The sequence below is a fragment of the Diospyros lotus genome, chromosome 8 (genome assembly GCF_014633365.1).
Source record: "Diospyros lotus cultivar Yz01 chromosome 8, ASM1463336v1, whole genome shotgun sequence".
In the NCBI taxonomy this organism is placed as follows: Eukaryota; Viridiplantae; Streptophyta; class Magnoliopsida; order Ericales; family Ebenaceae; genus Diospyros; species Diospyros lotus.
This window is the reverse complement of record NC_068345.1, coordinates 31,556,426-31,573,123: the sequence shown is the minus strand read 5'-3', so window position 1 is coordinate 31,573,123 and position 16,698 is coordinate 31,556,426. Positions and strand designations below refer to the sequence as shown.

At 36.2% G+C, this 16,698-nt stretch overlaps 1 protein-coding gene across 2 annotated transcripts; it reads left to right on the top strand.

Moving 5' to 3' along the window:
- Positions 1-390: 390 nt before the first annotated feature.
- LOC127808818 (uncharacterized) lies at positions 391-14,807 on the top strand. 2 transcript variants are annotated; one of them, XM_052347465.1, is made up of 7 exons: positions 391-706; positions 949-997; positions 1,141-1,267; positions 2,461-2,531; positions 2,628-2,700; positions 2,825-2,912; positions 14,303-14,807. In XM_052347465.1, the coding sequence occupies exons 1-7, from the start codon at positions 457-459 to the stop codon at positions 14,308-14,310; spliced, it is 666 nt and encodes a 221-aa protein (XP_052203425.1). In that variant the 5' UTR covers positions 391-456; the 3' UTR covers positions 14,311-14,807. The 2 variants fall into 2 exon arrangements, with proteins under 2 accessions (XP_052203425.1, XP_052203424.1); XM_052347464.1 differs by lacking the exon at positions 2,825-2,912 and having other exon boundaries at positions 396-706.
- Positions 14,808-16,698: the final 1,891 nt, after the last annotated feature.

Here is a 16,698-nt window from a genome sequence, read left to right as displayed (position 1 = left end):
CTAATTTCTTTTATTATCGATCTCAACACTGAATTTGTTTACAAAACATACATAATAACTTATAGATCACGTACATTAAATATAAATAGATTGGAACCTTTACGAGGGTAGTAGGAAAATAGAATTTTTTTAATTCAAAACAGTACATACATCTTACCTAAAATGGATAAACCTATAATTATATAATATTATATATTAAGATTCTAGAAAAAAACCTATTTATAAAATGGAAAAAGTCTTAACCTATTAAAGAAAAAAGGCCCAACCAGAGACCATCGGGGGCCCGGCCTGTAAGTATTGGACCATCTAAACCAACGGGCCCCCAAGGGAGGCCCAAAGGCCGAAGCTCTAGTTATGCAGCCGCTAGGGTCCACAAGCGGCACCACTGATGAATGAATCTGTAGACACTCACGCTGCAACGAGCACTTCCCGTTAGCCGTTGGATTTTACAATTCAATGGAAGAGCGAAGTGTCGAAGAGGCGAATAGAAGTCAAATCACGGGCGAGACCTGCGATCACATCGCCCACTTTGTTTCGTGTTCCTCTTCCAGTTCAACTCAGCAACAACAAGGTTCAATCGAAGAAGTAGAAGCAGAAGCAGAAGAAAAAGAGGAATTGAAGAGCCTGTTGGTGCCAAACGTGCGCGATCTTCCTCTCACTCCTCCCTCCGCTGTTGAATCTAACTTCGTTCCCTACTTCGCCCCAGGTTTCTAGATAATTCTTCACGTGTAGAATCCAATTTCTGTAGAGAAATAGAAAAACTGGATCTTGAATGTTGTTTTTCGTTCTGTTGTATGGAAACAGCTGAAAACACCTCTGCTGTTAATATTTAACTATCAGGGAATTGTTTGAGTTGAATTTGTCCTTTTTTTTGTCATTTTTTTCTGGAAGTTCAATTGATTAACTTATTATTGCGCTAATATTTACTTGTTTTTGAATTTCCATCAGACTTCATCAAACCAGGACATGATCAGTACGTATATCGTCATGCCAACGGGTATCGCTCCATGCATATTTCTTAATATACGTATCTCTTTGGACCTGTTTATCTGTGTGTCCATATATATATATATTAGATAATGTATATGTGTATGCGCGCAATAATCCTGAAAATATCCTTTCTTCGTGTGAATTAAAAAGGTTGTGCGTGATTGGCTTGGCTCCTGCGCACCTGGCGTTCAAGGATGAAGGGGGAGTTACAGCTGTTGATTTCAATGTGGGGAAATCTGATAGAAGTGGGATTAAGGTGACTGGAAAACGGAAGAAGGTAAACTTTTGTTATCTTATTGAGATTGTCATTGGCCCGTTTTGTTCATTACCAGCTCATTTCTGCGAACCATAGGCAGATAATCTCAATCGACAAAATCATAATTTTGGCCGAACAAGATTTATTTATGAATCATGTTTGCTATTTGAATTCATAGTAGAATTGACTAGGCAGGACCTCTTGAATATGATTTTTCCTCCCTTATACATTTTAAAATTTTACTTCACTAATTTGCAGGAATGAACTAGTTATCCTTGAGATTAGACCAGAGAATATATATAGTGCATGTCTACATGTACAACCAAATAGTGTTTTTGATATGTGCATCACCTCAAGATGCAAAACTGCACTTCAATGTTGTTTTGATGACTGGCAGCATGCAGCATTGCTAGTTGGTGGTGATGATGATTAGTTATTGTTATGTGATAACTGTAAGCATGACCTTAGGTTGATATCTTCTTTCTTCTCTAATACCCAAAGTTTGTTGACCTGTGTTAAATTTAGTACAAGTGCCCTAATTTGATTTCTTATATTGTTAGCAGAAGTTGTAGTTAAATGATCAGTATGTTGTTCAGGACATGTCCAATGAGCTAGTTCATTGTTTGCTCATAGGCCCACCATAGGACAACTCATTTCTTGAAGATTCAGGAACTTAGTAGCAAGCTTCAAATTTTTGGTTAGACCCATTGTTTAAGATTCCTTATTTTAATAAATGTTCCACAAAAGTAGGAGGAAAAGAATAAAGCCAGTTGGCTAACCTATTACAGATGTTGATTACTTTCTTATTTTCCATTTTATCCCCCCCTTCCTAATGCTCTGTTTTAGGCTCTCTTTAGTCTTTAGTCCTAAACAACCTATTTGTAGGTAGTTTAGTTCCATTCATCATGTTTTTTATTTACACTAGATGGGTTACACTAGTTGGAATATATACTAAGCTGTCTGTTTGGGTGGGTGGAAGGTGACAGAATGTCTTTTGCAGTTTTAGGTAATGTTATTCACTGCTACTGAGCACGACATTTCCAGTGATATTTTTATAAGGTAGCTTAAATTGTTGGTGAATACATTTCAAGCAGCAGATGTGTGATTTTTGCTTCCCTGATGTATGGAAATTATATCTATACATTTGTTACAATTGGAGTTGTCTGCTTCTGGGAAAGTTTTTTCACATTAAAGTAAGAGATGTTCCTTTGCAGAATGCGCAACATTTTGAGTCCAACACAGCTTTGTGTAAAGTGTGCACCAAAGATGCTTCTTTCATTGTCAGGTTTTATTTTTTCCTTGTTTGCTTCTTTCATTGGGGGTCTTTTTGTGTCTAATTACTGTTAATATTGATGGCTGAACTTCTATGTGGTTCTCTCAGGTGTTGTGTGAAAGGCTCTCTGCTAGAAGTGAATGATAGGTTGATCAAGCACCCGGAATTGCTTAATTCAGCGGTAGGAATATCATTTACATTCTGATATATGTTCACAGATGTATATGTTTATTAAACACCAATAGTCTAGCTATTTCACTTCCAAAGATCACCATCTCATAGGAGTGCCATAATTCTTTTACCAGGATATATGTTCATATTTGTCCTTTGAAGGTCCTCTTTCCTTCTGTTTTCTTATAATCACAACTACATTTTGGAATTCACTTGAAAAAGGTACTTTTTTTTATTGTTTCTGAAATCAGCTGAATTCTTGAAAGCTTACTTAAGAATTTATTGTATCCGAAGGGAGATATTTATATAAGGCAAGATATCTACTCTATCTCCTAGAAAATAGGAACAAATTCAAATTTAGATAACAGTAACTAATATTCAAAACATGCTGGCATTTATCTTCTGATTTCAAGCTTGAATCTTGTCATGATCCTAGGGTTTAATCTAGGATTAGATTAGAAATCGGAAGGATCCGATAAGTTTAGAACCAAGAATTGCCTGGTTTGGGGGAGGAAATGAGAAGAATGAGGGGGGGAAATCAAAAGAAGGAGGGAGAAACAAAAGAACAGAAGAGAGGGGAAAGAAGAATGAGAGGGAGAGACGGGAGAGGGGAAGGAGAATTAAGAGAGAGAGATAGAAATAAGATTTTCATTCATTCAACAACCTCCTCCCTTCTCCTACCAACAGCCTTTTATAGGCTTCATCTAACAAAAATAACAGCATCCATGTGCTGTAACAGTATTACAAAATATCTCCTAACAACTTGCTAAGTTTATTACTATAATGCTCTTCTATGGAATCTTGGGTCATGACAATTCCCCTCCCCTTGAGAGAGTTCTTGTCCTCGAGATTCCAGCTTTCTCAATCCTTGTCATGCCTCTTTCCTTCTTTCTTCTTCTAGGCTTCTTCTTCTTCGTTTGTAGGTTCTCAAGATTAATTCCAAGACTAAGTTGGCGCAAGACTCCAACAGCAGAAACTTTATCAAGTTCAAGTCCAATGCACCCAAGTCCTGCAATGGCTGTCCAATTACACTCAATTCCCCCATCCAATACGAGGAAGGATGACATACCTACCTCCATAGCAACCTCTACTCTATTCCCATTCACCCCATGGCCTTGCTCTGTTTCAGCAATATCCACCACACCCTGTACATACAGCATTGGGAAACTATAAACTTGCCTTGGATACGCAGTCCCAGGTTTTCTGTGAGTCTTAGAATTAGGATCTGCTGCCACTTTAATCCCTGCCAATGATTTCTCAACGGCTGCCATATGTACTTCATCATTTCCATCTTTTCCCACACGATTTATAGTTTACTTATCAACTAAATCCTCCGCTTCCTCTTCCTTCAATAATCCTTCATTTTTTAACTGCCAGTTCTGACGAGGTATTAGCTCTTTCCATTGTTGCAGAGCTGGTTGCAAAGCAATTGTGGCCGAATTCATGTCCAAGTCTCCCAATTTCTTGTTGGCTCCCATCAGTACTGTTTTCTGATTGACTTCCCCAATCATTTCTTGGTTCAGACCTCCTCGATTATCACCTAGAACATCCTTAATGATGACTGCAGTTTCAGTTATGATCTCTTGATTCCCTGCAAGTAATTCAACAACTTCTTTCCCCTTTTGTTGGATGCAATTCCCCTCTATTTGGACTTCTTTTTCAGCAATATCAAATGATCCCTCTGCATTGGCTGCCCTATCAATCTGTTCATTACAGGTTCCCTTTGAAGGATGTAATCCATCACCAATATCATCTCTAATGCTACTAACATCCTTCTTGATATTGGTGCCTAATTCAAAATACCCAAGCACATACTCGGAAGTCAATGATGAATCAGTTTCCCACCTTCTTGTCTTCTCCTTCGGCTTCTCCATTTTAAGAAACCCCTCCTTGTTAAAACTTCCATGATAGTCTTCAAAGTATTCGGTGGGAAAACTGTAATGATACTCCTTAGATTGTATCATTGCAAACTCTTGCAACTTTTCACGTATCATTTGGCCGAATTATTTGCTCGATTCATGTACTACACTTCTTGTTTCCTTGTCAACTTGGCTGATCTCCTTCTCAAAATCCTTTCCCCATGTTTGATGCTGCTGGTCAACTGAAAATGCAGCCTTCTTTGGCTGCCATAGAGGCTCCATTCCAACTGAAAATGAAGCATTCTGCTTCATGTATGCATTGCCTCCCCTAGCTTCATGATTAGGATACCCCACTGAAAATGCAGCCTTCTTTGGCTTCCATTGATGCTCCATCAACTCTCTGTTATTTTTGGAATCGCCTCCTAAAAGTTCAATTAATTCGTTGCCGCTAAGGATTGCCTAACAACCGATGCATCTACCCTAAGATGGCAGGAAGGGAATTCAGCTGCAGTGATTGAGAAGTTAGAAAAAGAAATAATACCCCAAGATGCATCTACTGAAAGGCTGCAAGGAAATAATAGAGAAGCAATTGATGAAGTGATAGAGGAAGCCAAAGCTAACTCATTACCCCAGGTGGTTAGTGCATGGGCAAAAGGATTTGGTGGTGTTCCAGATCAGAAGTTTGTGGGAAATGGAATAGCATTGGGTCAGGAAAATTTGATTGAACGACCAGCAATCTATATAGATATTGGTGCTAGAATTCTTCCTCCGATTCTGGACATACCGGAAGCTAAGAGTGGGAATACCTGCAACATTTATCCTAGGCTGGGTCAAGATTGTGATGGACCACATGCAGTTAAAGAAGGCCCAAAGTATATTGCTCCTTTGTCTTTGGATCCAAAGAAGGCTGAATCATCCTTGGTTGGGGTTAAAATAGGTATCAGACAACCCCCAGTGCGGGTTTTGGCAAGAAGGCTAAGGGAGATAGCTGAAGAAGTCGAAGATTTTGCCGAAGGAAACAAAACTCTCGCTACTGTGTAGTTTTTTACTTCCACTAGCAAATCCAAGTTGCTGTCTACTGCATGGAAGGATGAATCGTTGGCTGAAATGGAAGTTGCAGCAGCTCCAAATGCTAATGCTCACAAACAGCCTTGGTATCAGTATCCAAGGAAAATTTGCAATCCTCCATTGCTACATTTCGAGAATGCTATTGATATCTTTCAATGTGTAGCTGTGGTGCAACATGGAGGTGTAGGAACAACTGCTGCTGGTATTGAACTTGAACTCTATCAAATTGCTTCTATTGAAGTTCTAGGCCAAATTACAACGGAGATTGATCTTGGATACTTAAGAATGAGGAAGAAGAAAAGGCCTAAAAGGACAAGAAAAGAAAGAAAGAAAAATCAGATAGAGAAGGCAGGAATTGGATTAACAAGAACTGCTCAACGTAATAAGTTTCTTGGGGACAAGAAACCTTTCAAGGAAAGGGGATTGTCACGACCCAAAGCTAATTAGAAGGGCAATAATGTAATTAGCTATCTTAGTTGGTTAGGAGCTATTTTTGTTATATTTTGTTACAGCACATGGGACTATTATTCTAGATATTTCTTTTAGTTGTAAAGCCTATAAATAGGCTATAATATGTAGAGAAGGATATACTTGAATTGTTAATGAAACTCTCATTTTCCTCTCTACATTTCCCTTCCATTCTTCCTCTCATTTCTCTCAACTTTCTCCCTAATTCTGTTCAATCTCCCCCTTCATTTCTTCCTTGTTCTTCCCCAAATTCCTTCCACTTCCTTCTAAAACCCTAGCTAAATCCTAGGGTCATGACAAATCTCTCCCTTGAATCTTGGAGCTTTATCCTATCTTCCACACTTCCTTATCTTTAAATCTTTATCTTATCCAACCACCTTGTCTTTCCTTTTTAAACTTGAACGCCCAATCTCATCCAACAGTTTCTATTAGCATTTGGTTGTGCTTCGAATTGCATCTACATGGGACAAAATATGTGTTATCTTGTATCCAAAATTAATTTTGGACTATATTCAGAGTGTTATATTTATCAAAGGTAATAAGTGATTATCTCAATTCCCATTAGCACTTTGATTAGGGTTGGGACTTTTCCCCTATAAAGTATTCGTATAATCAAAGTTATGCGGATTATCCTAGTTTCTCTCTACACAGTTCTTTGAGGCCAACCACTACAAGGGCTTTCAGGATTTGAGACATGGACATCCAAGGGGGGACTCCAGTAGTCCTCCTTGCAATGTCTAGCATTGTGATTCGTGGTTCTATTTGTGACTTTGTATTGTACATGACTACTTGGTCTATTGTTTAGGTTGTCAAATAAATAATTATGGCTTTGATACCATTGCCCAAAAAAACCATAGTGGATTAGCTCAAAGAGTGGGAATTTGAGAGCATGAGTGGAAAACTTGACAACCCTAACAGTAAATCACATTATACCCTCAGGTCACTCGGTCAGCAAGGCCACTCGTCACCCTCAGGTCACTCGGTCATTTTGGGCTACCAAATCATTTTGGGCCACCAGATCATCAGTCCACCAGATCATCAGCCTTATCAGACCATCAGCTCTATCGGATCTCCAAATCTGGACCAATAGCAGATCCAATTGCTAGTCAAGATTCTCATCAGTGAAAGCACGACTCCCGAGACTCTTGCGTCTGACCGCAATTAAAAATAGATTATTGTATTTTGGCAACAACAATGGCTCAACTCAAACCTTTCACCAAGTGAGTTTTTTCGGGCTTAACTCAAACCTTACAACAAGTGAGTTTTAGGCTCAACTCAAACCTTACAACCTTAACAAGATAAATAAAGTTTATCTTTTACAGCCCAATAGATTAAACGTAATGAAAGGCCTTATCAATATGGTTGTACAAATCTCTTGGTTTGAGGATAGGAGAGCTTAGATGGAAGAGACTTCAGATTCAACTTGCTTCTCCTTTTTCACACCACAATGCACATCTAGGAATGAATGAATGGATCTTCTTGAATGCTTTACAAACTGATTTTGTTCATATGTGCTTGTGAGGGTTTCTTGTGTCTCTTGTGTATGTGTTCACTTGTATGTGCTTGTTGGATCTTGTGTTTTGTATATATATCTTGTTTTTCAAAGACCTGCTATGTATATAGACAAATAAAGTGTTGGCTTAAAAATAGCCGTTAGAGACAGGATCAGAAAACAAGATTTCGAAACATACAAACTTGGTTTCGAAACATCACAAAAATACACTAAGGTTTCGAAACATACACACCATGTTTCGAAACATCCAGTCTTCCAGTTGGACTTGCACTTAGAGACATCAAAGAGGGGGGAACAGAATCTTAGGGGAATCTCATGGCCACTAAGATATAAAATTGATCTCCACTAAACCATTTTTAGTAAGAGATTGCAGGGCATGGAGAAATCATTTGAAAATGATTTGAGAAGCTCTTTAGATAAAAACAAAAATGCAGCACCCATGCTTCTTGGTTTTGAATTCTCTGATGACAGAGTGTCAAAGGTTTCGAAACAGATAGAGTAGGTTTCGAAATATAATTCAAAAACTAGATTCAAAACAAATGCATCTCAGAATTTAAAAATGCTCTGCTGACAGAGACATAGTTTTCAAAACATACAGCTTAAATTTCAAATAGGTTTCGAAATATGATATGCAGACTTAGCAAACCTTGAAACCCTTTCAAAAGACATTTCGAAACATGTATATAAACATGACAAAACAATGTTTTCAAAACATAAACACTGTGTTTCGAAACATGATACAAAAACTTAGATTTTTCAAACATTTGAACATTCGTGCCAAAGACCATTCATGCATGTTTCGAAACATGAAAGTTATATTTCGAAATTTGAGATTCACATAAATATTTTTCATTCTAAGATAGGTTTTTCATCAAATGCATTTTCTCATATATCAAAAAATATGATACAACAATTCTCCCCTTATTTTTTGATAATGATAAAAACCTTTCAAAGAATTTGAATATGAGTTTGAAAAACCTTCCTAACTCCCCCTTAATCTTATACGGGAGATAGGAAACAAAGCTTGGGGCGGCATTTCCTCTCTTGGCTTTGCTTGAGACATCACAATAGGAGTTCTTGTTGTTACCAACCGTTAGTGCTTCAAGAGTTGTTAGATTAACTAAAAAACATACCAAGTGATAACTAAACACAAACGTACTTGATGCCAATCTATAGATTTAGCCAAAATCCTTAAGAATACATAGCATACATTTTATACATTTTTCTTCCCCTTTTTTATCATAAGCAAAAAATATGATAACTAAGTTTAAATAATTTTCTCCCCCTTGAAAAGATACTATAACATCCATGAAAGCAAGCAGGATACCAAATGTAGACAAATAGGAATTCAATACCAAAGCATCCATTACAATAAGTGTTGAAAGCATACCAATAAAAGACATTAAATCCCAAAATACATTCATTTTATCTAGAGAGCTAATGAGTCGTGGCATCCGATGAGTTCTTCTTATTAAGAACTAATTCTTCTACATTCCCGATTTGTTCCTTAAGACTATCTATATACTCTGTGGTTTAGCGATGGTTGTTGTCGACCTTGTCGTTGAGAATTTGGAAAGCATCTTCAAATCGCCGAGTCATAGAAGAAAAACCTTCAGTAATGGCAGACTAAAGTGAAGTAAGCATGTCGAGTGTGACTCAAGAAGATGGTCTAGCTTCATGGTGAGAAGCGGGGCCTGCTTGAGTAGGGGTGTCGTCATCGGCTTCTTCTTCTTCTTCCTCTTGTTTTTCCGCTTTCGGTTCCATCTCATAACTATATCTTTGATGATGGTGGATTATTTTGGTGTATTTGTGATTGATGTCATCATATCGGTATCCCATTTTGAGAAAAGATGTGTGATTAAAAATAGGAAGTTTTGATTCAGAACGAATGGATGAAGAGTGGATGTTGGGAAATTTAGATTTGATAAAAATTGAGAGTAAGCAACCGTAAGGAAGTGATTGTGTGCGGTGAGCATGGGCATTTACCATTTTATTGCATATAATGGAAGGAAGATTGATTTTCTTATCATCAATAAATTTTTCTAGGAACCATAGGTCCTCGGGATAGAGTCTAGCATAATTTCCTTTCCTAGGATGCAAAACTTGACAAATTATAAGATGGAGGATACGAAAATCAACAGATAAGGCATTAATGTTCGTGAAAGGCTTTTTAAGATTAGGGTTTCCAGAAATTTTCTTGCATGCATCTAAAGATTTGAAAGTATAGGGAACATAGATATCGCCTTTGTCCGGAATTTTCAAAAAGGTAGATAGGGTTTGGGGGTTTAATTCAAGTTCGGTATTTTGAAGAAATGTTCTGAAACGATCAATATAATCATGCCCATCAAATAATGTTCGAGCATTTGAATAGAATATACGAACAAAATCTTGAAGAATAGGAACTATGAGTTCAAGAAGTTGCAACCAATTTCTATTTCATAAAGAGGTGAGATAAGAAAAAATAGCTTTTTCTAAGACATCAATATCAAAGAGGCAACTAGGGTTTACCTCTCATTTTTTGAATGACGACTTGAAGGTATTAAAGGCTTGGATGGTAGAAAAATTGTCGTTGAACTCTTGGCGAGGCGGAGAAAGTGATAGATGAGTGAGTTGATGCTTTTCGGTGGATCTTTTAGTCCTCACCATGGTTGATTTACGAGAATAGGATGAGAGATTGAGAGAGATTTCAAGTGGGTATGCAAGAGAGAGAGGTTTCGGACCTTAGGGTTTCGAAATAAGCAAGCAAACTTGGAAGAAATGAAGGGTCAAAACTGTTCGGGTATTTATAATCTCGACTTTAGGTTTTAAAACATGATACATATGTTTTGAAACATACCTCTCTGGAAATGAGGTTTCGAAATATAGACCAACTATGTTTCGAAATAAAACTCTTTGGAAAACATGTTTCAAAACATGGAATAACATGTTTCGAAATAGAACTCTCTGGAAATTGTGTTTCGAAATAGAATGATATGATCGAAACAAGGTATTCTCAGGGTAAGACATGCTTCGAAACCTGATACTGATGTTTCAAAACTTCTTTAGGTAAAAACACTTAGACTTAAATTTTGATAGAATTTTATCTAGGATTTGATTTCCAAAAAGTTAAGACATGGTCTAAAGTGTTCAAACTTTGCACTCTCCAATGGTTTGGTGAAGATATCGGCTACTTGATTATTTGTATCTACGAATTCTAGAATGATATCTTCTTTTTGGACATGATCCCTTAATAAATGATGTTTGATTTCAATATGCTTGGTTCTTGCGTGGAATACCAGATTTTTGGATAGAGCTATTGTACTCGTGTTATCACACTTGATTGGTATTCTTTCTAGATGAATGCCATAATCTTCTAGTTGATGCTTAATCCATAAAACTTGTGTGCAACATAAACTAGTTGCTACATATTCAGCTTCGGTTGAAGATAGGGCAACTGTATTTTGCTTCTTGCTAGCCCAAGTCACTAAAGAGTTTCCTAAAAAGTGGCATATTCCACTTGTACTCTTTCTATCAATTTTACATCCTCCATAATTAGCATCGGTATAGGCCTTTAGCTTTAAATCTTTTGATTTTGCATAGAATAGACCTAAATTTTCAGAACCTTTAATATATCTTAAGCTCCTTTTAGTGGCTTTCAAGTGGGATTCTTTTGGATCGACTTGATACCTAGCACACATACCCACACTAAATACAATGTTGGGTCTAGAAGCCGTTAAGTATAGCAAAGAGCTAATGATCCCTCTATATAGCTTTTGATTCACTGATTTCCCTTTTTCATCTTTATCAATGATACTTGATGTGCTCGTAGGGGTTGAGATAGGCTTACAGTCTTTCATTCCAAATTTTGCTAAGATTTCTTTTATGTACTTAGCTTGACTTAAATAGGTTCCTTGAGATGTTTGCCTAATTTGAATACCTAAGAAGTAGGTTAATTCTCCCATCATGATCATTTCAAATTCGTTTTTCATTATTAAGGAAAAATCATCACATAAAGTAAGATTTGATGATCCAAATATAATGTCATCAACATAAATTTGGACAATCAACATATCATTTCTTTTCTTTTTGATGAAAAGTCTTGTATCAACCTTACCTCTTTGAAATCCATTTTTAGTAAGAAACTTACTTAGCCTTTCATACCAAGTTCTAGGAGCTTGTTTTAGACCATATAGGGCTTTAGTTAGCTTATATACATGATTCGGATATTTTGGATCTTCAAAACCGGGTGGTTGTTTTACAAACACTTGCTCCGAAATGAAACCATTTAAGAATGCACTCTTATCGTCCATTTGATATAAAGTGAAGTTCTTGTAGCATGAGAAAGATAATAGGATACTTATAGCTTCCAATCTTGCTACCAAAGCATAGGTTTCATCATAGTCAATGCCTTCTTCTTGACTATATCCTTAAGCAACTAATCTAGCCTTATTTCTAATAATATTTCCACTCTCATCGAGCTTGTTTCTAAAGACCTACTTTTTTCCAATGATTCGGTGATTTGATGGTTCAGGTACAAGACACCAAACTTCATTATTTTCGAATTGGTTTAGCTCAACTTGCATAGCCTTAACCCATCCATAATCATTTAAGGCTTCTTGAACATTTTTGGGTTCTATTTGAGTGATTAGAGCTAGATTGCTGTTTAATCTAAGAGAAGATCTAGTTGATACCCCTTTTCTAGGATCTCCTACGATTTCATTCTCTTTGACATAATTTCTTTCTCTTGGGAATGAAATTTCTTTTTGATTTTCTGGATTTTGAATATTGCTTTGATCTTCTTCTTCATTTATTTGAATCTGATTCATCTTATTTGGAATGTCTTCTAGATCATCATCATTATTGCTTATCCTTGGTTTTTCATCAAACACTACATGAATTTGATTCTTCTATAACTAGTGTTCTTTTGTTAAATGCTCAATAAGCTTTACTTTGAGATGAGTATCCTATAAATATGCCTTCATCACTCTTAGCATCAAATTTTTCTAGTTAATCTTTTCCGTTGTTTAGAATAAAACATTTGCACCTAAACGGATGAAAATACGCAATATTGGGCTTATTGTGTTTGAATAATTCATATGGAGTTCTTTTTATGATAGGCCTTATTGATACCCTATTGAGAACATAGCGAGTTTGAGTAATAAAATAATTTCTTCCCCAATTTATTCATTGTGATTATTTTGAGATTCGATCCTACATTGGGCAAACCTTAAAGGCATCAAAGAAGATCATAGAGGTGATGGCACTTCAACAATCTATTGAAGTGTTATTGTGGGGAAGGTGATAAAACATGTGAGACAATGTGCAGGACGTGTTTGAGGATACCAGCCATCAGATGACTGGCAGACACAATCCATTATTTTGTAGAGAAATATCTACAAAGAGAGGAAATATTGGATGCTGTATTCATGTTTTCTTCTTTCTGACTAGATGTAGTGTACACCGTGTTATTGAAAGATTTAGGACCTATTATTTATAAACAGTCTTAACACATTTGTCTTGGAACTTAGAGAGAGCAGGTTAGCAATGAAAATGTTGCTGATGATTAGTGGGAATATTTATTGAAGATAAAATGAGCAATCAATTGAGATGTTTTTATATGTACAAATGTCTGAGTAAGGAAAATGGCACTATTCATGTTGAGTAATAGACTAAATAGTAGGGGAGGTGTTAAGAGGCCAAGTTCAAAATTGATTTTATAAAAGGATATAGTACTTTAATGTCATAACCAAAATCATGCCTCTTCTAGAGATAAGAGTGTAATGGGTGAAGAGGATTCACATATATTATGCATGATGTGACTGAAGGGTACTCATGTATTTGATGCTACCTGTAGTTTAGGGGTTCTAGTAGGGGTGCCCTTTTCTAAAACGTCTATGTAATTTAAGGCAAGCTTTTTGAAACCCTAGTTTCAGAGTTTTCCCTACTTATTCTTTACTAATTAGAAACGCTTAAACTTTTTTTTTTCCAGCTATTGCACTGTAAACAATGGATCCACTTACTGGATGAACTACCTTGCTTTGAGAGGAATAGTTAATAGCCATGTCACTTGGAATGAAACTGGTTGCTTAGTTACTTTTAGTAAGGAGTGGGCACCTAAATGTTTTTTGCCTCGACATATATAATTGGTGAAGTCACAACACATAGCTAAGTCACTTGTATCCACTAGGGATGGAAGTGCCTTTGTGGAACCTTACATATAACTATCATGCCAGAAAACCTCCAGAGTACCCCCTCAAGCTAGCCATAGGGACTGAAGGTGCCCCTCTTATTTGATTCTCAAGGGCCAATCAATGGTGCTTCTCATTATGTCTTTAACAATGGGCTTACAACCAAAATAAAGTTGAGAACTACTACTTTCAAGACTTTTATCCATATGATATGCACTACTCACAAAGGAATTGGTTGTGGTTTGGCTGGGGATCTACACGTCAACTTTTGTCTAAAACATGAGAAGCTTCCAGAATTTATACTTAAATGCTGAAGAGATCTGGGAACTAGACTATGCTTTTAGTCGTTTTTAACTCTTCCATCTCTCCTTCAGACTGTAAACCTCACAGCAGTTTTCACCCTTCATCCCTAGGAGCTTCTTATTACAGTGAAACTGAGGAAACATTTTCTCTATGAAGTTAACACATCAGACACATTTTACTTCCCTTTGTAGGTTTCTCTTATTTATGTTCCTTTAATTTTGTGCTGCACTGCAGGCAGATAGAGAAGGATACGTGGCAATAATCATGCCAAAACCTGATGATTGGCTCAAGGCTAGGGCTTCGTTGCTTGGCTTTGATGAGTACAAGAAATTGAGAGAACTTCTTTGATCCATCCTAAGGATTGCATTAGATTACCGATACGTAAATTATTTGATGGGGTAGCTCGATGGGTTAATGCTTCTATTGTGTCAATTTGTACTTTACCACGACATAAGTTGTAAGAGTTTTCAACAATTCAGTTCTGTACCAGCAGTTTGTTGTTGCAGATTATTGACTTAATTCTAATTGAATTTGAGGTCAATAATGTGCGGTTCAAATCATTCCTTGGTATTTATTAACAATCAAATTGCTTGAAATGTGGCACTTCTGCACATAGCTGCATATGTATATGTTGGTAGCAAAAAAATGTATATTTGGTATCAATTTGCATGTCTATCCATCTGTCCTAACAAAGTAGCTTGTACTAGTCCCTGCCAGGCAAATTGGTAATTTTTTGCTCCATTCTGATTCGTGTCGAATATTTATGATTTTTTTAACTTTTTATTTAAATATATCTTTTAAAAATTAACTCCTTTTTAAGTTAAAAAAGCTTTCTACCTCTATGTGTTGTCCGGTACAGGATTGAAAGCTATACACGTATGCTTAAAACTGAATAGCCAAATTTGTGCAAATCTTCAAAACCATTTGTATAGCAGCATCCTTTTCAAGCATAAAATAGGAAAATATTTGCTAAAGGTAGAGGCAAAAGAGAAGAGGTGTTAATTAGGATGATCTTGATTTCACAACCATATATAATTTTGAAACCTTCACAAATTTCAACAATGAAATTCACCTTTTATATTTTCTTGGTAAATTTCGAAATTGGACTTTGGTAGATATCAGGGACAGGGAAGAACCTTCTAGGCAGAGCCTGGACAAGTGAGTGCCACTGCCATTATCAACTTTGGCTGCTAGGAAGATAGAAGCAACCAATAAGCCTCTGCTCTTCTTCCTAGTACTGCTCCTCTTCGAACATGAATTGGTCTCTCATGTGAATCAGGCTCATCATGAAATAACACAATAAACGGTCCCTAATTTATGTTTCAAAATCTAATAAATATGTTATAACTTACTCCAACGCAATTTACTGAATACCTGTCTATTCGAGCATAAATTAAGTCTCCCTGACTGAAAGATTAATTCATCAGTAATGAAAAAACTTTCTCAAGACTTTGACCCAAAAGTTTTATCAGGAATCTTATCAAGAATCGTTTCAGCCCCAACCTTAAAACAACCTCAAAAGTCCTAACCTCCATTTGTCCATCAAGATCATGCTCTAGGAAAATGCTGGCTGGTCCTTCCTACATATATTAATAGATCTACAACTAAATGAAGTAACTCATGCTATATATGGCTGCACTGCATATGTATAAGGGCTAAAGCCACAAAGATATCCTCTCCTTTGCAATCCCTCAGATTTCCTCCAGTGCTTGAAGTGTTGTGTGGAGCTTCTTGCCAGTGGCTCTCTAGCTCTTAATTAATTCTGTATTTTAATATATATATATATATATATATATATAGAGAGAGAGAGAGAGAGAGAGAGAGAGATTCACATTCTTTTGGTAGCTCTAACTAGCAGGATAGTATCTAGGTTCAGTTTACTTATAAAAATAATTCATTTTTAATTTTATAATTAAGCATGCTCTTACATTTTGCATTTCAAAAAATGATTTTGTTTTTAGAAAATTTAAAAAATCTTTTTTTATATTTTCTAATTCATAGCATAAAGTTAAGAAAATAATAATAAAAAAAAAGAGTTTTCAGTTTTCTAATTAAAAATTAAATTATTCAATATAAAGCTAGAGTTGAAAATTTAAAAAAAAATACTTTTTTATAATTAAACAGACCCGTAATTTTTAATTCTACAGGGTTGAGTTGAGCTTATATGAGCTTTTGTTTCCTTTTTGTCTTTGCTCACTTTACTCGACTGAAAGAAAAAAACTAATGAATTCAAAACAATTAATTAAGAACCGGCCGTTTGGTAGAATTTTCTTTTTCAGTTTTTAATTTTCATTTGGACTATTCTTTGACAATAAAAACAAATAATAATAATAATGTTTGCATGGTTAGTTATCTTCATTTTTTTCCCCTCTCCATCTTCATGCACTGTTTCTGTTGGGAATCAAATGCCGCCAGAAAGTTGGGGAAAGCAACACCTTTACTGCTACTGCTAGAGCTTCCACCACTGAGCCACGACTCAAGTGTTGTTGGGAAGACTCCCAAATCTAATATGTGAAGTATTGTCTATTAAGAGAGAGAGATGTACTGATTCCCATATCTAAATTTAAGAGTAGCCAAAGATTGGAAAGAAGGTTAGATCAGGAGTTGTTGGCGACATCCACTCAGAGTCA